At 40.7% G+C, this 26,583-nt stretch overlaps 1 protein-coding gene across 7 annotated transcripts in view; it reads left to right on the top strand.

Moving 5' to 3' along the window:
* The window catches only part of pcif1 (phosphorylated CTD interacting factor 1), a 120,746-nt gene that overhangs the window by 18,127 nt on the left and 76,036 nt on the right, over nucleotides 1–26,583 (top strand). For 6 of the 7 annotated variants that reach the window (XR_011340045.1, XM_069884706.1, XM_069884707.1 and 3 more), the window contains one exon: nucleotides 2,611–2,735. Coding sequence is in view for 6 of the 7 variants with exons in the window: in XM_069884706.1 (XP_069740807.1) it covers nucleotides 2,611–2,735 (125 nt within the window). In the remaining variant the exon portion in view is untranslated. Of the gene's footprint in view, nucleotides 1–2,610; nucleotides 2,736–7,123; nucleotides 7,178–26,583 lie in introns of those variants that run through there. The other variant, XM_069884712.1, reaches the window with a different exon arrangement.

Here is a 26,583-nt window from a genome sequence, read left to right as displayed (position 1 = left end):
CCATGTCCCTTGCAGATTAGTGGTGGTCCTGGATATGGGGCATGGGATACCTTCAGGCGTGGTGGCCTCATTTAGGCGATGGTAGTCTCCACACTGTCTCCAACCTCTTGCTGCCATGGGTACCATATGGAGGGGGGAGGCCTATGGCCTATCTGAGCACTGCACAATGCTGAGTTCCTTCATCTTTCAAAATTCTTCCCTAGCCAAATTTAAGTTTGTCGGGGGGAGATGCCGCACCCTGGTGTGGAGGGGAGGACCTTCCGTAATAATTTGGTGTCTAACCCGTGTTTAGGATATGCCGAGTTGAAATGTGGCGTAGTGATGGAGGGGAATTCCGCTAATACTCAAGCAAATTCGTTGTCAGCAGTACTCACCGAGTGCAGATGGGGGTTAGTAAGTTCGGTGCCCTTGAGCAAGAGTGTATGAAATGTCCAGGTTTGTACTAGCCCATGCCCCTTAATGTCTACCAGTAGCGAGTTGGCTCTCAGGAAATCAGCACCCAGTAACGGTTGTTGTATGGCCGCCACCATAAATTTCCAAGTGAATTCTCTGTCCACAAAGTGGAGGGGAATTATACAGGTGCCAAATGTCAGAATATTGGAGCTGTTTGCTGCTCGAAGCTCGCAGCCCACCTTGCTGCTGTGACCCTCTAAGCTGGATGGAGGAAGACACTATACTGTGGCCTAGTGTCCACCAAGAAACGTTGGCCCGATGGTGTCTTGGATGTGGAGGAGGCTATACAGTTGGCTGGTTGTCGCAGCCATCAATGATGGCCAGCCTTGGCGTTTCCCTGGAACGCACAGGAGGAGCGGCATTGATGGGCCTCAGTAACCTACTGTTGTTGATAGAAACAGTACTGCTCACTGGTGGGTTGCGTCGGTCGGGTGGTTGGTCGGCGGGCTTCCTGGCCGGGCATTGTTGATGAGGTGCTGTCACCTGTTTGAACGAAGCGCAGGCACCACTCTTCGCCAACCATAGCACATCTGCTTGGGCAGCCAACCTCCTGAGGTTGAAATCTTCCTCCACGATGAGCAGCCAGATTTCTTCAGGCAGCCACTCCAGTAAATCTGCTGGAACATTAGGCAAGAAGTGTGACCATCATTGAGAGCAAGGATGTCACTCATGAGGGTGGAAGGGTCCCTGACTCCCAAACCGTCGATGTGCAGCAGTTGGGCCGTGTGCTCACGCTTTGAGAACCTGAAAGTGTGGGTTAATAGCTCCTTGATGGCCACATACTTCCCTTGCTCTGGGGGCTGCTGGAGGAAGTCAATGATGTGGGCTGCGGTGTCTTGATCGAGGGCTTTGATCATGTGGTAGTAGCACATGCCATCTGTGGAGATCTGGTGAACTGCACCTCGGCCTACTGGAACCACTCCTGTAGTTATGACATCCAGAAGCCTGGCAGTTTCAATACTATGGCGTTGATTGTTGGCTGTTCCTCCATTGTTGGTTCCAAAACGCTGTTTGGACCAGTCAGGATCACCACTGCAGCGGGGTCACTACGGTTATAGCTCGAGGTATAATGAGTTGTAGCTTGAGCATGAAAGAAGACACACACACACACACCAAGGAAGTGTAATCGACACTGGCTTTATTGGGCTGCAGCTCTGCTTTTTATAGGCAGCCAGTTGTGTCATAACTGGGGTGTGGCTTGAGCGAGGCTGGCAGCTGATTGGCTGTCCCAGATGCACGAACCTGGATTGGACCCCTCGCAATCTGCTGGCGGTGATTGGTCGATTCGTCCGCTATTCCTGAAGCCTATGGGAGTGGGGGTCTCATCCTGCATGCTGATGGTTGTGTTCAATGGCTGTTTGCCATGGGCCACTATAATATAATTAATTCATTAATTTTCAGTTATTTATTATATTTTCATACCTTGTCCAAAGCTGCATATGTGTAGTTTAATGATAGTTCCTATGAAAGAGCTCAAAGACCATTGGCACTCTGCTTTCGGATTTCTCGTAAATTACAGAAAACTGTTGAAAATTCATTCACCTTTTGTTAAGATGTTAAATGAGACTCCATCAGGAGTCACAGGCGGTCACAAGTTCCTATGGGCTTGTTGGGAAACAGGAACATTTTTGCTTGTCCATCACCCCACATTGCCAAGAAATGCATTGTCATGTGAAATGAGACCTTAATTGAGCTTATTCTGGTGAACATTATTCTGGTATAGCTGATACACTTGTATCTAAGATTCTATTTGGTCAGGTTGGATGATTATAGTTTTATGCCCTGGACTATGAAGAATGAAAAAGACCAAGCATGTGAATGAGTGTCAATTTTGATTTCTATCAGTTTTGTGTCTGCTCTCAGCACTGAAAGAGTTTGCTTGGATTTTGTTCTCCTGAATTTAACCAGCAGTTTCTATTGGGGTAGGGTGAAGGTTGGTGAAAGAGTGGATTAGAGGATTTGGTTTAATATACTGTATTTCATTTCCTTAGTGGAAAATTGAGACTATAATCTCAGAGCACTATTTTCAACTCTTAAACTAATTTAGTAAAGCCAAAATGCCTTGGACTTGATTTGACTAAGCTGTGGCTAAGTGAATTTTGCATGTAATGTAATTGTTTTGTTTTCAATTTGTTTAAACCTTTATTATATCTTTAGATGAGCTGGTGCAGGCAGGATGGTCGAAGTGCTGGAGTAGAAGAGAAAACAGGCCATATTACTTCAACAAGTTCACCAACCAGTCGCTTTGGGAAATGCCTGTGTTTGGGCAGCATGACATCATTGTAAGTAAAAATAAAACATCTCAAACTGCTTTATACAAGTTTTCAATCTTTTGGTCAAACCATCACTCTTACATTTTTGGCATCACAGACTCAGTAATAATATGTAAAGAATATTGTTTGCAGGTGAGTTTGCAGTCATATAAATAAGTAAAGAATCATTGTCTTTCATCACTTCATTAAATGTGGGTTCTGATGTTGATTTATATTAATTTTAAAACTTGTGAATTTTTGGTAGTCAGGGTACATTATTTTAAAGGGATTAAAGTTAAATTTTGTTCTATGATGATTCTTCCTGATCTGAATTCAGCATGTTCCAGGATATTGTAAACCAGCATAAGCCTTGACTATTCCAAAATTCATCTGTCTGGGATGACTAATGATTGTGTGCAGTAAGCAAATTATTATTGGTCAACCTTTGGTTTGAAGAAGACATGTTGTTGTGCAGTTCATCTGTGGACATGAAGGTGAGTTTGCAGTCCCAGTCTGGAAACGTAAAGTCTGGCACAATTGAGGTACTAGAAGTCCGTTTTTGTAATAACCCTGGCTGCTGCTTTGTGACACCATTCACGGCTTTCCATTAGTATTTGGCAGTGCCTGTCTTTGAAACTGGTATAGGATTCATAGCACAGGGCTTGCCAACTGGACCTGTTAGCAGCTGCAGCTTCTAGTTCTCTTGGCTGGATGCCACAGTAAGGCAGATATTCCTTCCCAGCGACTTTATAGCACTTGTGTGAACGATCTTGAAGTCTCCTTCCGGTCGGTCTTCAGTTCACTATGCTGGCGATACATATGGTAGTTGTCCATTCTGATGATGTGTCCCACCCACTACACCTGGGCTCTGATAATCAGAGGCTCAATGCTGGTGGACTTTGTGTGACTTAAGATCTCTAGATTGGAGACAGGGTCTTGCCAATGGATGCCAAGGATGGAACAGATGGCGCACATGTGAAATTTCTCCAGTTGTTTGATGTGATGTTGGTATAGAGTCCAGGTCTCACATCCATATAGGAGAGCAGGGATGACCACAGCTCTGTAGACTTTCAGCTTTGTGGAGATGTGGACATTGTGTTGATTGAGCACTCTGGTATGTAGCCTCCCCAGAGTTCGGCTGGCCTTGCTGATCCTGGAGTTGAATTTCTTTGTGCAAAGGCCCATCACTCAAGATGATGCTCCTCAAGTATTTGAAGCTGTTTACATTTGTCAGCTGGGTGCTGTCAACAGTGATTTTTGGTTTTGTGGTGTTGGTGCATGGTATGGACTGATGGAGTACTTCAGACTTTTTCAGGTTTTATGGTCAGGCCAAAGAGCGCAGCATCGTCTGAGAGTTTGTTCATCATTAACTGTAGATCACTATCTTTGCGCGCCAAAAGCACACAGTCATCAGCAAAAAGGGTTTCTTGAATGACTGTGTCGAGGCACTTCATCCATGCGTTCAAGTGGCGAAGGTCAAAGAGAGAGCTGTCCAATCAGTACCTGATGTACACTCCCTCCTCTAGACCTTGGACAGCACATGACAACATGCAAGTGAAGAACAGATTAAACAAGACTGGGGCTGGTACACAACCCTGCTTCACCCCATTAGAAATGGCAAATGCAGCTGATGTATCAGCACTGCAGTGACCTGTCTTGTCATTCCGTCATGGAGCAACTGAATCATTTTTAAGAATTTCCTTTGGGATCCATAATGTCTCAGGATGATCCAGAGAGCCAAATGCCTTCGTCAGGTCAATGAAGAGAGAATAAAGAGGTTTGTTCTGCTCAATGCACTTCTCTTGAACTTGTCTCATGGCAAATATCATGTCCACTGTACTCTGTTCTGGCTGAAAGCAGCACTGTGCCTCTGAGAGATTCCTTTCTGAGAATCTGTTCAAGTGGATGTGGGCGAAAATCTTACCTGCGATGGACAGCAGTGAGATAACTCCTGTAGTTTACACAGTTTTATTTGCTTCCCTTATTTTTGTAGAGAGCCATGATGAGGGCATTGCAGAAGTCGTCAAGCATCTCTTCTGCCTTCCAGGATATCCTGTAATGCATTTGGGCTTAGAGCTTTGTAGATCTTGGCAGGAATACCATCCCGCCCTGTTGCTTTATTTGAATTAATCTGCAAAATTGCTTTATTGATCTCATCAGTAGAGGGTGACAAGTCTAGGTCATCTGGGACTGGCTGCTGAGGGATGTGCTGTAAGACATCAGGATCAAATGTGGACGGCCTATTGAGTAGGTTGGAAAAGTATTTACCCCACCGGTTTTTCAATCTTTCCTAGTCTTTGATCAGGCTTGACCTTTCTGATGACAGAAAGGGGGAGCATCCTGATTTATAAGGACCATAAACTGACTTCATGGCATTGAAAAATTCTCCGGTGGCATGCATGTCTGCGTAGCATTCCACCTGATCAGCTCTTCTCTGCCACCACTTGTCTCTCATTTCTCGCAGTTCCACCTGTTCTTTGGACTGCAGATGTTTAAACTTGCCTTCTTTGACACAGATGACAGGTCATGGGCTGCTGAAATGGTTTTGTGGTTTTCATCAATCCAATCTTGAGTTTTCATTCCAAATATAGTTGTTGCAGTCTGCATGAGAACATCTTTGAACTGCTTCAACCTTTCAGAACAGGTTCCCACAAGCAGTGAATTGCTGGAGAGCTTTTCATTAAAGTACATCTTGAAAATGTTGGACTTGACCTGGATCTTGCAGTCTGCTGATGTTGAACGACTTGTTGACAGTCTTTGATTGTCACTGGTAGGGTTTGTCTGAATAGTCTGGTCCATGTCCTTGTAGAAACTTTCCTTGTCTTCATCTGAAAGTTGGTGCTTAGACACTGAAAATGGTGATATGCCGGGACTTCATAAGAGGGAAGTGGAATTTCATGATATGTTTATTGATTCCAGTGGGATTCCAGGGGTGTTCTTCAGCAGGGCAGTTTTGATTGCAAAACCTACTCAGTGGATCCTGTTGTCAGTCTGTGGTTTTCCTTTACAAAAGAATGGATATCCACTTGCTGCTTCCTGTAATGAACCCTCGTCTGCAAGCCTGGTTTCACTGAGTGCAGCCATGTCAATGTGATAACGGCAAAGTTCAGCCGCTATGAGTGCTGCCCATCTTTCAGGCCTTGCCACCTTGTCTCTATCCAGCAAGGTGCAGACTTACCAGGCTCCAAAAATAAGTTTTCTTTGATTTTTTTTTCTTGTATGTCGACTGCTAAAGAGATGATCAGCCGGCCATGGTTAGTTAGCCAGATGCTGTTGTGGGGCAGGCAACGTTTCAGGTACCTTTTCTAACCCCCTTCCTCATGTGAGGATGGGTAGTGCTGTCCTAAAAAGGACTGCGCAGTCGCCCTGGATGCTGCCGGACATCTCTGCTGACCCCGGTACAGAAATGAACAACCACTGGTCCAAAGGTTGCCTACTTACAAGTTTGTGAGGCTACAACTACAGTGGTCATCTCACCTATTGTTTCTCCATTCCCCCAATGCCACAGGACTTAATGAGTTGGGTTAACTGAGATGAATCGCTCAACAGAAACCTGTGCGGAATGGAGTTTTAAGTGGAACGGCCGTTACACAAGGGTGATCCTGCTCTCTTGGCAGAAAAGACCTTCATCCAGTGGCACAGACAACCTTAACGGCTGGATACCTCCCTTGCTGCATTGGATGACCAGGACGTCTAAGTGTATTGTCATGCTCTTAGCATCTTTGACACTTGGTGAGGTAGGGGATCTGTCTATGCCAGCTTGTGAAATCTTGTCCTGGTGAATTGAGCAGAAGAGACCAATGGTCCAACAGTCAAGAAGGCATGCCCAGCAGGCGTTGTGGAGCACTAAGAATATGCAAAACTGCTGAAGAAACTCACAGGTCACATAGCATCCATGGAAAGTAAAAGGTAGTTGACTTTTTGGGCCTGAGCCCTTCTTCAGGAGTGCTGAAAATTGGGCAGATGCTTAAGATAGGAGAATAAAACAGGATAACAGCTAAGAGGTAATAGGTGGAAGGGTGGAAGAAAAAGAAGCTGAGAAGTGATGGGTAGAGAGCTGAAGGCTAAAAAAAAATGTAGGAGAAGGAAAAGAATAGGGTGGAGAGCTGGAAGAAGAGAGACAGGGATGAGGGAAAGAGAGACCATTGGGGGGGATGGGTGGTGAATGGAAATTGGCAAAGACATTTTTGATGCTGTCTGGTGAGAGACTGTTGAGACAGAATGTAAGATATTCTTCCTCCAATTTTCAATTTTCAGGAGGCTTCAACTTGGCAGCACATAAGGCCATGAAAGACATGTCAATGTGACAGTGGGGTGTGGAATTGAAGTGGTTGGCCACTGGGAGGTCCTTGCTGTTGCAGCGAACAGTACGAAGATGCTCAACAAAGTGATCTCCCAGTCTGCGACCAGTCTCCCTGATGTTTAGGAGGCCACATCAGCAGCACCCGATGCAGTAAATGACAGATTCGCAGGTGAAGTGTTTCTTAACTTGGAAGGATTGGTTGACACTGAATAGTGGTGAGGGAAGAGGTATACGGTAAGTGCAAGTGTAGCACTTCTTGTGATCACAGGGGCTAGTAGGTACCAAGGGAATAATCAGTAGAAATGGATGAGTGGACGAAGGAGTCGCAGAGGGAGCAACCCCTATGGAAAATGGAGACTGCTGAGCTTAAACATAAGATGTTCATCCAATTTGCAGGTGACCTCAACTTGACAGAAGGAGGCCAAAGACCGAAGTTTCAGTGTGGCTGTGTGAAGTAGGGATTGCTCCCTCCACAGCTCCCTTGTCCTCTTGTTCTCTTCTTCAGATTTTGAAAACTGTATTGGTTTTGTGTTGAGAGTCTCTTTTTCAATCTCTTCACAACTGTCCAAGATCTTTTTCACCTTTGCTTTTTGTTTTATTTGACTTATTTCACTTTCTATCATAATTTAAAATATTAAAAAATGCCTTTGACAGCTTGGCTGACAATGAAGGAGCATACTGTTACTCTACAATGATAAGTCTAGTGATAGAACTTTACAAAAATATAAACAGTAATCAACTCTTAATTTACAGCATCACCTGTACACTAAAGCTATATTTTCATCAAACCAATTTTGCCAGATGCATTAGAGTTGTGGTAGTTTGGGGATGTAGAATTGACATTTCTTTGTTTTGAAATTAATACTGAAATAATAGCTGGAATTGTAGATGAGCTCAAGGAAATAATAGAGATTCCATATAAAATTAAAAATAGCTCCAGGAACCTATGGCTACTTTCTGCAGGCTGCAGAACCCCTGTTAAATACTCCTTTAAAATGCCTTCCCAACTGCTTTCGCTACAATTAACTGCATGCAGTTTTTTCATGACCAACCAGCTGCTGAACACAGTTAACAATCTACAAATCTCCCAGGTAATGGCTGAGTCAGGAACAGGCCAGTTGGAAGGCAGAGGCCTTAAAAGAACAGGCCACCACCAAGATCAAGGTCAGAGGCGTGGAGTGAGGGCCAGGATCTAAAGAAGATCGAAGTGCAGGGGTCTGAGACCTCCTCTGCCATCCATATTACTGGTGAATGTCCAGTCACTTGAAAATAAAATTGACAACTGAGGGCAGAGACAGGTTGTTTGCTGCACCCAAGACCTGGGTAACCAAGAACGCACCAGACACCGCTATCTGACCTGATGGTTTCACCATTCATAGACTGGATCGGAACTCAGATTCTGGAAAAGTTAGAGGAGGCGGTGAGTGCTTTTTCATTAATACTGGGTGGTGCACGGACATTGAGGTTATGATGACCTGCTCTGCTGCTGTAGAACAAATCTCAATTAAATGCAGACCCTTCTATCTACTCTGAGAGTTCTCATCAGTGATTCTCACCGGAGTTTATATCCCTCCCGAAGCCAATTACAAACAGGCACTTGTGGAGCTGCATGATGTGGTCAGTAAACAACACACGGCCCAGCCCGATGCACTTCAAATCTTAGTTGGCAACCTTAACCAGGACTGTGTCAAGAAAGCCCTGCTCAACTAACACCAGCATGTAACATGCTGTGCCAGAGTTCCCAGCACAATCGATCACTTCTACACCAAGATCGGATCACTTGGCTGTGCTTCGTTTGCCTTCATACAGGCAGAGCCAAAAAGGAGAGGCTCTAGAAGATGGTCACAGGAGCTGAAGAACGGTTACAGGACTTCCTTGAGTCAGCAGATTGGATGGTGTTCAAAAATTCAGCTGAGGATCTGAATGATTACAACAGGGCTGTCACAGACTTTTATCAAAACAGCTGGAGATGAGTCCCCACCAAATTGTTCAGGATTTTCCCCAACCAGAAGCCCTGGATGAACAATGAAATCCAGAACCTGATGAGAGGCAGATCACAGGCATTTAACTCCAGAGATCCAATTCAATACAGAAGCAAGTATGACCTGCAAAAAGTTATCTCCCAGGTGATGTGGAGATTTCGGATGAAAGTGGCAACAACAAAGGAAACCTGACAGCTGTGGCAGGGCCTAAATGCCATAACCAGCTACAAAAACAAAATCTGGTGAAGTAGCAGACAGCAAAGCTTCGCTCCCAGAGGAAATCAATGCCTTCTACACTCAATTTGACAGCAGTAACAGTGAAGAACAACCCCTCCGCACCCCGCATCCCCTGATGATCCCATCCTGTCTGAATCTGAGGATGATCTGTTTTCAGGAGAGTGAATCCAAGGAAAGAATCCGACCCGAATGGAGTACCTTGCCAAGATTTAAAAATCTGTGCTGTGTAGCACTGCTAAAGGCAGAGCTGCTGAAATAAATGTTGTCCACACCAAGCAAGTAAGCCAGTAACTGACTTTTTAGAGGAGGCGGCAGGCTCATGGGAATGATGTCATAATGCTGCTGTGAGGCCTGGCTGTTCCCCTGGCAATATGCTCCTGCAGCCTGGATCTTCGGCGTGGTGGGGGTGGGGGGGAAGCCCCTGAGCCCTGCCATGCTGGCTGTTCGCTATGGTGATTCGGCCCGTCATGTGCGGGGTTGATCCGGCCCACTACACCTGACTAATTTACCAATGTATTCATGATAACTTCAATATCTCAATCCAGCAGGGTGTGATACCCAGCTGTTTCAAACAGGCATCAATCATTCAGGCCCAATAATGTAGTAACCTGCCTTAATGACTATCGACCAGTAACACTTACATCAACAGTAATGAAGTGTTTTGAAAGGCTGGTGTTGAAGCATATCTGCTCCTGTCTAAGCGGTGACATGGATACGTTCCAATTTTCCCTTCATAGCAACAGATCTACAGCGGATGCCACCTCACTGGCTCTACACAAAGCCCTGGAACACCTAGACAGTAAAAATGCATTCATCAGGATGCTCTTTGTCAACTGTAGATTGGCATTTAACACCATTATCCCCTCAAAACTGGTCAGCAAACTCCAAGACTGGGAGTCAACCCCCTCCCCCCAAGTTGTGTAATTGGATCATGGATTTCCTCACCTTCAGATCACAATCAGTGAGGATTGGTAAGTACACCTCCACAATCTCCATCAGTACTGGAGCACCACAGGTCTGTGTTCTTAGCCTCCTGCTCTACCCACTTTACACCTATGACTGTTTGGCTTGGTATGACAATAACACCATCTACAAATTTGCTGACACTACCACGGTAGTGGGTTGTATAATGAAAGGTGATGAGTCATTATACAGGAAGAGGATTGAAAATTTGCCTGAATGGTGCAACAACAACCTTGCACTCAATGTCACCAAAACTGATTGTTGACTTTAGGAAGGGAAAGCAGAGGTTTCCAGGGATCAGAGGTGGAGAGGGTAAGCAAATTTAAGTTCTTAAGAGTCACTATCTTGGAGGATCTTTCCTGGACCAAACACACTAATGGCATTGTGAAGAAAGTACATTAGTGCTTCTACTTCCTCAGGAGTTTGCAGAGGTTTGGTGTGACAACCAGAAACCCTAGCAAATTTCTACAGATATGTGGTGGAAAGTGTGCTGACTGACTGCATCTTGGTTTGGTATGGGGACACCAATACCCCTAAGCATAAAGCCCTGCAAAAGCTAGTGGACACAGCCCAGGACATCACAGGCAAAACCCTCCCACTATTGAGAACATTGACAGGAAATGCTGTCATTGGAGAGCAGCAGCAATCATCAAGGATCCAGACCACTCAGCACATGCTCTGTCCTCGCTGCTGCCATCAGTAAAGAGGTAGAGGTGACACAAGACTCCCACCACTCGGCTCAGAACATCTGCTACCCCTCCACCACAAACCTGATCAGAGATGCATTTAAGGACTTGTGCACTATATTGATTTTTTTAAAGTTCTCTCGGTATTGCACAGTCACTTTGTTTACATTTGTTATCTGTTTACAGTTCATTATTTGTTTACATGTATATGATGTGTACAGTTTTTTTTGCACTACCAATAAGTGGTCATTCTGCCTCGCCCATAGAAAAAAGAATCTCAGGGTTGTATGTGATGTCGTGTATGTACTCTGACAATAAATCTGAAATCTAAAGGTTCAACAAAATATGCAAGGGAATAATTTACATGTAGTAAAGATGACATAAGACTGCAATAATGAGACTTCAAAAACAGAGCAACCATCACACAATTTCCTATCTTAGCAAGAACCAGAATAACCTTCATTATTGGGCAACTAGCAAAACTGAAGCAAATCTAAGTTAGAAACAACATTACAGTAATGACATACATTTACCTACTATAACAATTTTGTTTAGTTGAGAGATCTGGATGTTCTGGAAGACAGCTGAGCGGTCTGAAATGAAGTACAGGTAACCCCCAGTTTTTGAAAGTTTGTTTTATGCCACTTCGCTTTTACAAAGGACCTTAATTTCTTCCTGTTTTCACTAACTGAAAGAAATCTGAAGAGAAGTTTCGCTTTTACAAAAAAAGACAAAGAGCGAAAATGGTGTTAGGCATTTATTTTGCAGTGTGCCGTTATAGAGGTAGGGCGCACCTTGAGCAGTGAGAGTGGCACCTCCAAACTCCTTCCCCAGGAACTACACTCTGCATCAAGCTGCCATGGCTTTGAACTGTGTCTGAGCATCTGTGCTTTATCTCAATTTATTTTGTGCACCCATTAGCAAAATGTATCCTAAGGTATCAGAAAAGCCTAAGAGAGGTTGTAAGGGTGTTACACAGCATAAAATGGAAATGCTCAAAAAATTATCCCATATAAATTAACAGTAATTGCTTCTTCGCTTTACACCATTTTGATTTATGAAAGGTTTCACAGGAACGCTGTACTTTCGGATAGCGGGGAATCCTGTTCTTCAGAAGACTTTCTTTGTATCCTTATATTGAAAATAGAACAGATGTATGTATCCACACAAAATGAAACTAGACTTGTTGGCAAATGAGAGTAGTTGGACAAAATCATAAAGCTCCAGTGGATTGGATGTGGAACAAAGGGCTAAGAACCCTTATCTCTGTCTGTTATGGATGCATGGGAGAAAGACATCAAACACCTGATTTTAAAATGACTGAGCAAAGGCAGATAAAGACAGAAATGAATGGAGAAAAGTGGTTGCTGTATCATTAGTGCCCTCTTGAACAATATACTGACTTTATTGTGGGCTGAACGTTTTGATGCAGTCAGTATTGCACAATGACTTTGAACCTTCAGGTTGTTGAAAAGTTGCTCTGCATTGCATTCTGTCTATTTGTTAGGAAAGTTTTTATGTGTACAACTGGGTATTTGTTTCCCATCTGTGTTAAGCTACTTTAGTGAAGAAGCCTGTAACATTGGTTGATGAATTTGGCCTGGTTGATTTGCTGTTGGAATAGATATGATAAATATTCCAAGGCCTCACTTCTCTCTCATTTTAGAATTTGGGTAGTCATTATATTCTAAACCATTACATACTACTAAATTCATGAGGCATTAATTTTATTACGTTCTGTGCAATTATAACATTTTTTTTAACAGTCCATCCTTGCATCTTTACACAGATAATGATCAGGAGCAGGATTCCTAAGTGTTTTTTTCCCTCCTGCCCAACCTAAAGAGACCCGTTAATCACAAGTTATGTTGGTTCATCCTGATCCTCCTGGCTCACTCCATAATTTGGTGTTAAGACAGTGAGATGACTGGGGTTATTGCAGGATCACACAGAGCTTAAATTATTTGCAGTGCTTTTTTTTATTGTCAAATTACTTCTAAGAATTGTGAGTGGTTCGTGATGGAAATGTATTGAAGTAATTGTCTGCACTAATGGAGATTAGCATTTATTCCTACTTCAGAACTATGTACTAAATGAAGAAAATGGAAGTTAGAAGGAAATCTGTTTTGTTGATCCCACACTAGAATTTCTTATTGGTTAAATGTAATAAAGTATGTTTGTTCTGAGATTAAGTTTGGTAAAACAAACCCATGTGCATACAAAAACAGTTGCTGTATATAGGATGACTGGATCTAACTGGGATTGTGGGAAACTGAATAGAATCAACTGGGATGAGGAAATGAAGAATAAAACACAAAAGTGCAGACACTGATTGAAGTAAAATTACAATACTGCAGAAACTTAGCAAGTCAAATTGTACTTTATAGAGCAAAGATAAAGATGCATAACCAATATTTCAGGCTGTTAGGGATCACGGCTAATGTGGCCCCACCTACGTTGGTAAGAGAAAATCCGTCTTCCTGTTGATGAGGTGAGTTGTACCTGGGGTTCTGTGTTGGAGATGCTAAAAAAAAGTAATGTATTATTTTCTCTTGTTTCTCGTAATCCACTGATAAATGCAACTTGAGACACAAACCTGTTCATTTTAGCCTTGTAACCTTACATTTTCACTGAAACAAATTCTACAGAAAAAAAAAACCTGTATCCGCCACCTATGGGGATTGGTAGATGCTGGATAAGTGTATTTGCCAGTTGTTTGAGATTGCATGTTGCATGATTGGTAAGCTAACTGCTAGGGGTTCAAATTTTAAATTTTCATATTTTTTCATCTATTTTATGCTTTTTTTTTGCCAGTTGCCTTAGGCTGCCAGTTGCTTCAATTCCAGATAACGATCATTTTACTGTATCGCAGTTATTCCAAACTATCAAGTGTACAGCAAATCCTGCAAAGAAAACCTCCCTTCGCTATGCTAGATAACTATGAATGCTAATTGTAAAGATCATTCCAGCGATACCATCTCTGATTTGTACTAAATAAAAATCAGAAAATACTGGAAACACTAAACAGGTGAAGCAACATACAATGCCCTCCATAATGTTTGGAACAAACAATTTTTTCCATTATTTGCCCCTGTGCTCCACAGTTTTAAATTTGTGATCAAAAAATTCACATGCAGTTAAAGCAACATTCCAGATTTTATTCAAGGTTATTTGTATACATTTTGGTTTGACTATGTGGAAATTACAGCACGTTTTATACATAGTCCTGTCATTTCAGGGCACCTTACTATTTGGGTCCTAGCATAGTATTAATGCTTTGGACTCCATGTCCCAGTTTTCCGGGGCGACCAACAAACGCATATACTCAGTGTACCGTTTTTCTGGGACTGGTTTTTTAACCAACCAAGCACTGTACTTTACTACTGTAAAGTATCATGATGAAAGGTTAAAAGTGGCTTGAGTCCAAAGGGTTAGTCATGTTTAGCACTTTGTTGCATATCCCCTGCATGCAATGACTGCTTGAAGTCTGTGATTCATAGATATCACCAGATGCTGAATATCTTCTTGGATGATGCTCTGCCTGGACTCTGCTGCCGACATCTTCAGCTTCTGCTTCCGAATTTATTTTGCTACTGCCATCAGCAGTTATATCATCAATGGAGATAAGTGTGCCAGTACTTGTGGCAAACATACATGCCCAGGCCATAACACCCCCATTACCATGTTTCACTGATGAGGTGGTATGCTTTGGATCTTGGGCATTTCATTTATGCCTCCACACTTTGCTCTTACTACAGGGGTGTCAAACTCAAATTCAGAGAGGGCCAAAATTAAAAACGTGGACTAAGTCGTGGGCCAAACTAAATATTTATTGAAAATTTTCAACAACATCTGCATGTTTTCTCTTCTTTCAACATATGTAATGTTAAACTTTTTTCTTATTAAAATAAATGTTTAATAATAGTTTTAGTTAAACTTTTTCCAGAAAAAGCATTAACAAATGAGAAGTAAAATGTTCAATAAATAATATTTCTCTATAGCCTTTAAGCTCCATTTAAATGTATTTTTTTATCACAAGCCAACAAGTCAAAAAAATAACAACTTGCTTCAATGAAAATCCAATCTTTCAACTATGAACAGTCCAAAGTTAACAAAAGAAAATATTAATCCAAGCTTAGCTTGCTACACTGTGATTTACTCTGATGCACCTGGGTCTAAACCAGATACTTGGCATCTCTTCTTAGATGCAATTTCATGAAACTCTGGGGTCAGAGTTTGCCTCCCACCTGTCTTGAAAGGTCCTGTTTTCTGTCTTTCGTTTGGCCATTTTTCGTAAGGGGTTTATTACATGTGAGTTGGGCGACAGGTCGCAGATGCTAATGAAAGTAAAGAGAGGAAGTGGGGGCGATTAGCGGGCAGATGGGCCGGCGCCAACGCATTTGCAAAGCATTCTGGGATTTGTAGTATTAGCTGTGCATGCGCTATACTGGCGCGGCAGCCAGCGGGCCAGCTCTAATACATATTTGATATGATCTTGCGGGCCTAATATAATTATATCACGGGCCAAATTTGGCCCGCGGGCCTGAGTTTGACATGTGTGTCTTACTATCTCTCTGATACACGTTAATCTTGGTCTCATCTGTCCTTTAGTCCTTTTTCTAGAATTCTGCAGACTCTTTTAAATACTTCTTGGCAAACTCTAAACTGGCCATCCTGTTTCTGTGGCTAACTAGTAGTTTGCATCTTGCAGTTAGTCTCTGTATTCTATTCATGAAATCTTCTGCGGACAGTAGTCATTAACACATCCACACCTGCCTCTTGGGAGTGTTTCTGATCTGTCCGATTTTTCTTCATTATGATGACAATTCTTCTCTCATCAGCAGCGGAGTCTTCCTTGGTCCACCAGTCCCTTTGCAATTACTGAGCTCACCAGTACACTCTTGTTAATGATGTTCCAAACAGTTGATTTTGGTAATCCTAAGGTTTGGGCGATGTCTCTTTTGGTTTATTCTTGTTCTTCAGCCTCACAATGGCTTATTTGACTTTAATTGGCACAATTCTGGTCCTCATGTTGAAAATGGAAACTACAGACTCCAAAGGTGATCAAAAGCATAGAAGCAAGTCTAGCTCTTTTATACCTGTACCAACGAAGCAATTAAACAAAACCTGAGTAATCGCAAACATCTGTGGAGCCAAATATCCCAAATATTATGGTGCCATGAATTGGAACTATGTATAAAAAGTACTGTAATTTCAACATGGTCAAACCAAAATGTATACAAATAACCTTGAACAAAATCTGGAATGTGCACTTTAATCACATGAATTGTTTGATTACAAATTTGAAACTGGAGTACAGGGGCAAATAAAGAAAAAAAGTTGTCTGTCCCAAATATTATGTGGTAAGAGAAACCGAGTTAATGTCTCAGGTGGAATATATCTAGTCAGATCTCTGAAAAAATGGATGGGGAGAATAGACGTAACCATATAATTCAGAAGCCAAAGAGAATGTATAGATTAGGGTGAGGCCAGGGCTGTCAAGTGGATGAGCTGCAAATGGAAACCTGTGATTGGTAGTTTAACAAAAGCATTTATGGAGGTACATAAAATCCATAAAATGTTGACTGTAAATATGTCCAGCTAATGAATAAGTATTGATGGAGAGAGAGAAAAACTGAGCTAATATTACTAATAGGAAATCTACAGCAAAACTAGTTAGTTATGACCGTACAGTGGCCACAAGTAGGTAGGAGAGGCAGTGCAATGAAGAATTAGAAGTTTAGGCTTACCCTAGTGATTCGAACACAGGTACTCTACAAAGTCCACCCAAGAGGTATCCAATGTAAAAGCGATGTGAATGTCAGATGCAGAACACTGGTTTGGAAAAAGTGCAGATGAATTACTGCTTCTCTTGGAAGGATCATATAGATTCCTGGATGGTGGGAAGAGTTGAAAGGTTTGGAGTTGCATCCACTGTAATTACATTATAAGGTAGTGGTGGAGATTGTAAAGAGGTCAGAGAATAGAGTGTCTTCAACATATCCAACAAAAAAGATGGATGCAGCCTGGGTTCATGTGAGTTCTCATTAACTGCATTTTCAATCTGGAGAAGGTAAATGGAGTCAAACAAGAAGGCCAATGAACTGAATGAAAATGTAAACGAGTGTGTTAGTCCCTTTCATGATTCTGACATATTGATTTTAGATGACAGTTCACTATTAACACACTCCTAAGACTCAATGGAAAACATGAAAGCATTTAGCTGTGGATCTTTAAGAGTTCAGCAAAGTTAGAGAAAGCACACGAAGAGGAGAAACTGCATCAGCCTCATCAGCAGATGCAAGGTCATTATCACACTAATTATTGCTCCATTTTGGCTCTTCTGATTCCTTTTGTGTTTCCCAATATCTGGATGAGAGGACCTAATTGACACAGTAATATTACTGTAATACTTGTGATTATGTATTCTGCAGTCTGCACCCATTGAAATCATCTGATATCACAGAATGGAGAGTGAAATTTTATCTGTTGAATGTTATTATTTGATCAGGAGAAATGTCATTACTTTATTATTCATATATCTATTATGGTGAATTTCTTAAGGTTAATATGTAAAACAAGACCCTCAATTATTTCTTAAAAAGAAAATAAGCAGGGAAGATGGTGAGAAAATCATAATAACATTAACTCCCTTACATTACAATCAGTTGCTTTCAATGAACTTTGCAGTCAACACTCTAATCTTAGACCTCAAAAAAACTCCTCCACAAAAATGTTCTCCGTCTCACTCTTCTCACTGATGAATGGGAGCCCTAGACTGCAAAACCCAAGGTGCCTCACCCTTTTTCAGACATGTTGCCACAGCTTTGATAGTGCAACAATTAGTCTCCATAAAAAATGTATTTTTGCACTGTATGTATCGAAACTCAAGAGCAGTGCTCTGAGCACGGTCATTTGGCCCTGTTCATTCTGAGAGTTTTGCATATTTCAGGTATGAAACTTGCACCCCCAAGTTGATGAAAGAGATGGAACAAGCAACCATGTGCAAATCAATGATGGAAAGGGAGGTGGGCAGTTAGAAAAGGAGCAGACATCTTTGCTCCATTTCCATGTGGCTCTGATACAGGAAGAGCTCAATGAAATTGATTGTATTTGATTGAGCGGTAGAAGCACCACCATAGTAACAAAATTGTTAGAATGCCTCTTGACCTCTAAGCCACTCGCAGGGAGCCGTTCCTTGTGTTTCTCACAGGCTGGAATTGAAGCACACGAATGGTGGGTAGAATACTGTATTCTGTTTTGATATATTCCTCAGCGCTGTGAAAGGAACTGAATTATATGGTTAGGAAAGGACCTGGAAGCATTTGGCAGTTGTTTTCCAGGCCAAGACCATGTGGTGAACATATTTTAATAGTTATTTAATGTAAAGTACCATTAGTTTTTTTGCCGCCAATTCTAGATTTATGTTGAGTTTCAAATATGGGCTTAAAATTAGAAAAAAAGTAGGACTTTCTAGGTAGAGCCAGAGATACGAAAGATTTAAATCTGAAAACAAAGACTGCTATTCTATAGGATGTGCTGCTAAAATTAGTGATTGAAGCAGTGATGTAGAGTCTTCGAATATAAATAGAGTAGGATGCTGCTCATGTGGACATGACACATGACCTGTGCTGTGATTTCTCTGTTGTTTTACAAGGCGGCTTTGAAGATGGGCCAAGAAGTGGAAATGAAAAGTGGCTTAGATGGTCCAGAGCACCAGGACAAAATGGTTGATGGCCCTGCAACGCAAAATGAAAAGACCTTTGGAAGAAGTGTTAGGCCAGGGGGAATGGATTAATGGAATACCATGATATTAGAAAGCACTTGCGTTATATTCGTGACCTTTTGGATATTCCAATATAAATCATAGAATTATAACAGTACTAAAGGTAGCCATTTGGGCCATCAAACCCACAGAGTTTGTGTGAAAAGATAAGTCTGACTTTTGGCAGATAAAATTTTATGCCAAGCAGAGCAAATTGGTCATGATGCTCAAATTCATTGATGGTGCATATGAGGAGGCAATGATGAAGGACCTAGGAAATAAGATTGGATAGACTTTCCTTGCACTGTCTGGGTTTGATGGCCAAAATAACCCCTTTCAGTGCTGTATTAATTCTTTTCATAGTTTATTTTGGAATGTCTTTTGTTAACTCAAACTTGTTTGCTTTGTATCATTTGTAGATGTTGAAATGGTGCTCTGTATCACTGAGTAAAAAGGGATTAAAACATCTCTGGATTTGCAATGGTTCCATTGGATACTAATGTCATTATGCTTTCCTAAATCTGAAAAACCTATAGCTTTTGGGTTTGAGGCAATTTTTTGAACTTTTCAAGACCTTGGTTCCCTCAACAAACTCCAGTATATTCTAATAGACTTGGTGATTTAACTACTGCATATGTAGTCAAGCAATCTCATGACTCTTCTCTATCAATTTTCAGGATTTTAAGTACAGGTATGTGCTGCTTAACGCCTGTTTGGGCAATGTCCAACTGCATATACGTCCTTGGTCCCATTCTATTACCACGAGCAAGTCCGCAACAATTTAGAAAAATCATCGCTAGCTATAGGAATTTGTATACTGTATACCCAAACTGATCAGATTACCTCAGTCTTTTCCCATAGCCCCGTGTTGGCCCCCACACTGATCCCACTGCCTCGCTTTCTCATTTCTCACCACAGTCCCGTGTCGGTACCCACACTGATCCCACTTCTGCACTCTCTCCCCACAGACCTGTGGCGGACCCCACACCAGTAAAAAAATTTACAGGTTCACTACAGTATCCCATATAGCTTTGTTAAGTATATAATATGATGATGACACGGTGTCCATATCGCAAAATGCCCAATTTTATAGAACGTGTCATGGACGTTAAACAACACATACCTGTATTTTATCACTTGCATTTTAACTCTGACCTTAACTGCACATTAAACATATCCATTGAGAGTCTTTGCTGTGCTCACTATCTTCATATTTATCCATTTTCATCTTCAACTGATCCCATCTTGTATTTATTACTTTAAATCTATAGAAGACTTTTTGATGTCTTCATGAGATAGCTACAAGTCTTAATATTCTTAAATCTTTTCTGTACCCTCTTTACAGTTAGGTGACCAGAATTGGATACAATATTTCAGCCTCAAGTTAACCAATGCTATATGCAGGTTATTCATGAGTTTTTCCAGCTTAACACTTTATTCTTCTCTTTGTGAATCCAGGATCCACTATGCTTTACCAATTAATGTATGTAAATATATTGTCATTACTACTTTTTTAATCGTTGAAAAAACCTTCACATGCACCGCAACAATGCACAACCCACTACCAACTTGGAGGAAATGTACTCAAGAGGTTAAATGAACAATTGTGTAACACCTTTTATAAATGTTTACATATAAACTGCAACATATTTAATGAATGTACTTGTAAGATCCTGTATTAGTCATTGCACCTTACTCATAATATTCCCTATAAAAGAGAATCGTATTAATAAAGCTGTTGTATTTGGACACTACAAAGCATAGATACCATAAGTTCCATTTGTGCTATTTATTTCCTATCCCATGGTGTTTACTTTAAATTTATAATGGAATCCTCCTCAGGGACTGCTTCAAGGCAATTTGGATGGAATCAAAGATTCAAGAAATCCACCAGTCCTCTCCTGCAGGTGGAGCTGCTCAGCCTCTGAAAGCCAACATCAGCAGCATTATGATAGCATCACCTCCAGACTACTTCCCAAAGTGACGCCCAGAAATTTAATGTACAGATAAAATAATGGCAAAGTTAATAGCTTTCTCTATTATTTGTTGGTGAATGGTACTGAAACTTCAGGCAAGAAGCCAAATCCTAGTTAACCATGAATATCCAAAATTTGCAGTCCAAACTGGAAATTTGCTCTCGCGAGAGTACCCTTACCTTCTCCAAAATTTTCTTGCTCATTGAAGTCAAATTGAGCTCAACAATTCTGTTAAGCACCCTCTACCAGAACATTTCAATGCTTTTGCTCATTACTTTGTTTTTAATTGTTTTGTAAATTACTAATAAATTTATTTTCCTTTCAATTCTTTTTCAATTCCATGTGCTGTTCCCTCTTTATTTTTGCTCTACTCAATTAGATTTTGTATTCACCCTTGAAATAGGGTTTCACCAGGTGGGAAATTAAACAAATGACCTATCTTCTTTAGGATTGACAGGAACAAACCTGTATGACTATTTTGAAGATATCTAAGGGATTTTTATTCAATCCCCACACTAACATTTATCCCTCACAGCACAGAAACATATTATTTGGTCTTTTCCATTTGTGGGACCATGTCTACAATCTTTTCTTACATTACAGCAGTGAAAGAACCTCCAAAGTGCATCATCAGCTGAATTAACACATGAATTAAAGTGAAAATAAAGTCAGAAAGGGCAATTAGACTTGTGGTCTTTAATTCAAACTGAAATCCATTCTGATGAAGGATTATGTTTCAGAAATGTCTCTTTTTTTCCCTAGACACTAATTGACATACTACACATAGAAATATTTCCTGTTTTGTTTCACATACTTGATTTGAAATTACCTTTCATTTCAATATAGGCAGCTGGTTAGGATTACACTATGCAACCTCCTATGTACAGGTAAGTTCAGTACATGTTACCAACCTGTACAGGCTACAATTGACACGCCATCTTTAATCTTAAATACTATTTTGTACAGCTCTTGGAATGAACTCAAAAAGAATGAACTTTGAAGATGACAAGGTTCATTTTATCCACTGATAGAATGGAAAAGCTGAATATTCAGTTGTCATGAGATCATTGAATGCTGATGTTCATAAATTTTTAAAATATATAAAAAATTCAGACATGTAGCACAGTAATAGGCCTTTCTGGCCCACAAGCTCATGCTGCTCAAATGCCCTAATTAACCTACAACCCCTGTGTGTTTTAAAAGGTGGGGGGAAACCCATGCAGATATGGGTAGAACATACAAACTCCATACAGAGAGCCCTGGATTCAAACCCAGGTCACTGGCACTGCAACATTGTTGCACTAATCACTGCACTAACCGTGCCACCCATGCCCTAACCACCATGCTACCGCAGAAAGATTTTGATGTCTCCATACAAGAAACACAGAAATACAGATGCAGCAAGTAATTAGGAAGCACACAAGACTATAAAAAGGAGCAGAATTAAGTCATTTGTCCCATCAAGTCTGTTCCACCATTCAAATCATGGCTGATGCACTTCCTTTCAATCCATTTTCTTATCTTCTCCCCATAACCTTTGATATCCTTACAAATCAAGAACCCAGCATCCTTTCCATTATATATACCCAATAACTTGACCTCCACAGCCATCTGTAGCAATGAATTCCAGAGATTTGACATCTGGCTGAAGACATTTCTCATCTCTGAAGTGACATCCTTTTATTGAGGCTGTGCCCTGTGATCCAAGAAACATCTCTACATCCACCCTATCCAGCCCTTTCAATGTTTATCCCACCACCCAACCCTATCCTTCTAAACTACTGAGTACAGATTCAGAGTTACTCGTACTTTAACCCTCTCATCCCTGAGATCATTCTTATAAACTTCCTTTGGATCCTCTCAGACATGGGGCCCAAAACTTCTCCAATATTCCAAATATGGTCTGAATAAAGCCTTAATATTACATTTTTTTATTCTAGTCCTCTTAAAATGATTGTTAACATTGCATTTGCCTTCCAGGATTGGAGTGTTATTATTGTATTAGAATGCTGGATGTATTATTAATTGAATGGATGACAAAAGTTTATGTCTTGCTATAATTTACTGGGCTGTAGGTAGAACTGGACATATACTTCCTCTGGAGACAGTGGAGAGTTGGCTAGATTGGTTCCTAGAATTGTTTCAGGAAAGTTTGAGTACTTTTGAATGACGGAAGAGATTTTATTGAAAAATAATTCACAGGGAGCTTAATGTGGAAAACGAGATGATACCTCAAGTGGAGAAGTGTAGAAGGGCATAGTCTAAAACAATTGTGGATATTTGAATTTATAATATCAGAGCTTTAGGTGCAGAGTTAAGATTTGGATAGAGATAACTTTGTATACAAAGGAGTCAAGGGTTGCTGAGAGTGTGGAGTTGAGGCTATTAATTAGATCTGCCAGATCAAGTTTGAAGGTTTGGAGAGCCACTATTTATTAACTTTTGCATTCTTGTGTTTTCTTCACTTATCAGGCAAAACTCAACTCGGTATGCAGATGAAGCACATTTTAATAGAGTTGGTGATGCTATATGTGGTAAAAAATCTTCAGAGTAGCATTTTTTAAGTGTTTTTTTTAATAGCAATACTGTCATGGTTTTGTATGCATTGGAGAGGATGAAATTCTAGATTCACCTTCCTTCAGGTGACTTTATAATATTCCTTGTATATTATTACTTTAGATTAATGGTTTGGGCTCTGTGTCCTGGTTTTCTGTGACTGGTTTTGTACCCAACCACCAGCTGGTTTATATTGTTCTTTACTACTGTAAAAGTTTATCCATGGGCCCATTCCGGAGTATATATGATGAAAGATTAAAAATGGCTAGAATCCAAAGGGTTAATGTTGCCAAGAGTAGGAAAAATTATATGGATTCTAGGATTCCTTAAGGCATAAGTTTTGATGTCATTGCTGGTGAAGATTTATTCCCTGATGTGTATGATACATCATTGATTCTTTATTGTTGCTCTCGTTCCTTCATGTGGGAAAAGCTTCTAAAATCATATTCCTTGGTTTTAGTGATGCTTGGGTGAGGCCCCCAATTTTTATTGTAGATGATGTTAGTCAAGACTTGTTGTCAGGAGTGAGGATGACTTTCATCCAGATTTTTTCAATTTTCGTGCAGTGATGTTAATTTAGACTTGCTTTCTATAACTTGGGTGATGTTGGTCTTGACTCAGTCGGAGATGTGAATGATGTTGATCTAAACTTGTATTCCTTAATGTTGAATATATTGTTCCAAGCTTGCATTCTGTTCTCTGTGTGATTCTGATCTCACTGACATTTTGTGATCTAAGTGAGTTTGGGCTTGACTCAGATTCTGAAGTATGAATGAGCAGGTTCTATATTTGCATTTATTTTAATATGGATAATGTGGGTCTAGCTTCACATTTTATAGGTAAGTAATATTCATCCAGATTTGTATTCGGTAATTGAGGTGTTGACTTGCATTCATTCTGTGTGTGAATGTTAGTCTGAATTCACATTCAGGTACGTGGTGATGTTGGCAGTGAGCTAAAAGTCTTTTGGGTGGGGAAAAAAGAGATGAACTGGTGGGAGTAGTCAGAGGGTGAGACGTAGCACCTGGGTTTCAGGTAATATAAATTGCTATTGGAGTTGGTGTGAAGATTATTCTTTGGTAGTCTTGGTCTGTGCAATGGATAGTGAACACAAATCAAACTGCTGCGTAAAAGATTTATCCATAAGATAAAGATGCATGGAGTTGGGGACAATGGATTAACATAGATAGAGGGTTGGTTAACCAAAGGAAAGCAAAGAGTTAGGATAAATGAATTGGAAATCAGTGGTGAGCAGAATGCTGTAGGGGCAGTGCTGGTTCCGCTAATGTTCACGAAAGAGGAAGGGGACCAATTGTAACGTGTCTAAGTTTGCTGATAACACTAAATTGAGAGAAAAAGCAAGTTGTGCAAATTGTAATGGATTATTTCATTTTTTATATTGTATATAGATATGTTTTTGAAAGAGATAGATTGTGGGGGTAGTGTAGGTCACAAACAAACACAAACATTTCACAAAACAGATTTCATTTAAAATGCAAGAGCTTTACTCAAACCAGACACTCCGGGCCCAGCACCTTTGTAAAGACAATAAAAACTTCATTGCTAAAGGTTTTCATAAGAAGGAGCAAGTAGAAGAACCCGAGTTCAAGAAACTTCAAAGTAGATGTTAATTGGACATACTGTGTCCTGGTTTTCTGTGACTTGGATTATTGTTTTGAAAGCAACAGATGAAAAGGCTCAAAAGTTTGGGTCCTGTGCTACAGTCTGGTTGTAGTTTGCAGTTCTAAGAAGGTCATGTGGTTTTGCAAGCAGAGAGGGAAAAAAAACAAATGGGTTTTCTCTGAGAGAAAGAGAGAATTCAATTCGAGTTCTGCAGTGGCTTTTGGAAGCTGAAAGTTTGTTTAAACCCCATTTTGAAGACGGGTGACCTGGAAGAAGAGGTTATCATTTGGAAAAACCTGATGGGGCAAATTTCTTCGGCAAGACACTGAAGTGACTGATGGAAGTAAATCAGTTTGTGTGTGTCCAACGAGAAACAAATCTCTCTGAAACCAACAAGTACCTTCCAGAACTTGATGAAAATTAATAAATTTTAAATTCTGTGCACAGTATAAGAATTGCCTGATATCGGTGAACTTGGAGGAGTGAGAAGTGAGATTGGACTGAATCAAATAACTTTTCTGAACTTGTACACTTTACATACATGTGCACTTAGAATTAGAAGGGGGTTAAGTTAATAGTAATGTTAAAGTTTAATCCTGTTTTTATGTTTTAAGAAAATTAAAAATGACTTCTTTAAGTAACCATTTGTCTTGGTGAATTTCTATTGGTACTGGGTTTTGGGGTCCTCTGAGCCCGTAACAAAAAGATGTGGAGCGTTTAGAGAGATACAGCTAGGTTAAGTGGGTGGGCAAGGGCCTGGCATATGGAGTTCAAGGTTGGTAAATGTGAGGTCATCCATTTTAGAAGGAAAAATAGAAAATCAGATTATTATTTAAATGGTAAAAGAGGAAATGCACAAAATGTTGGTTTTCTGGTGTAACAACTAATCAAGAAGGCAAATGAAATATTGTTTTTCATTTCAAGAGGGACTGAATTTAAGAGTGGGAGGTTCTGCTGCAACTGTACAGGGTGAGACTGCACTAGGAGTATTTTGTGCAGTTCTGGTCTCCTTGTGGTTAAAAAAAAAACGTCTACTGGCTTTGGAGGTGGTGCAGAGTAGGTTCACGAGGTTTGCCTGTAAGATGAGTTTGAATTGCCTCGCAGAAGAATGAGAGAGGATCTTATCAAAATATATAAAACTTTGAAAAGGATAGATAGAGGTAGGAAAGTTGTTTCTACTGGTAGATGAGAGAAGAACTTGTTCCCTGCATGGAACCTCACTCAAAGTACACAGTATTCTTGCTCAGCTTCTAGAGTCCTTTAGATGGGTGCCTATGTGCAATTTCACATTTCATTCAGCAAGTTGTTCCTGATTTTGTTACATTTTGTTCTTTGGAGTTTCTGTGATTTACAACCCAGAACTTTCTGATACGCCATATCTCTTACTTAATACAGTACGTTTCTGATGATCCAAAATGCTTGGGACCGGACCTATCTCAGTTAAGTGGATATTTTGGATATTCGGGAATTTTCTCTAAGCAGACCAGTAGCATTAGCAGGACACTTGTATCTGTGGTTAAACAACAGCATATAACAACAGAAGGTTTTTCAAGCATGAAATAATGACGTCAATAGTGCTATCTGCAGATCTCTTTGCCATTGCAGCTCTTGTATATCTTCCAACAGTACAGTGCATGAGACCTCCGTTGATTCAAAATGGCGCTAACAGTACAACAGACCCACACCAGAGTTGTATCTTCCAACAGTACTGTACACAAGAGCCCTGTTGATTCCAAAGGTGCTAACAATGCAACAGGACCGCTCCCTTCCCCCACCCCCCTACACCC

Source organism: Narcine bancroftii, chromosome 6 (genome assembly GCF_036971445.1).
Source record: "Narcine bancroftii isolate sNarBan1 chromosome 6, sNarBan1.hap1, whole genome shotgun sequence".
NCBI lineage: Eukaryota > Metazoa > Chordata > Chondrichthyes > Torpediniformes > Narcinidae > Narcine > Narcine bancroftii.
The sequence above is the reverse complement of the archived record's forward strand: the minus strand, read 5'-3'. Positions and strand labels throughout refer to the sequence as shown.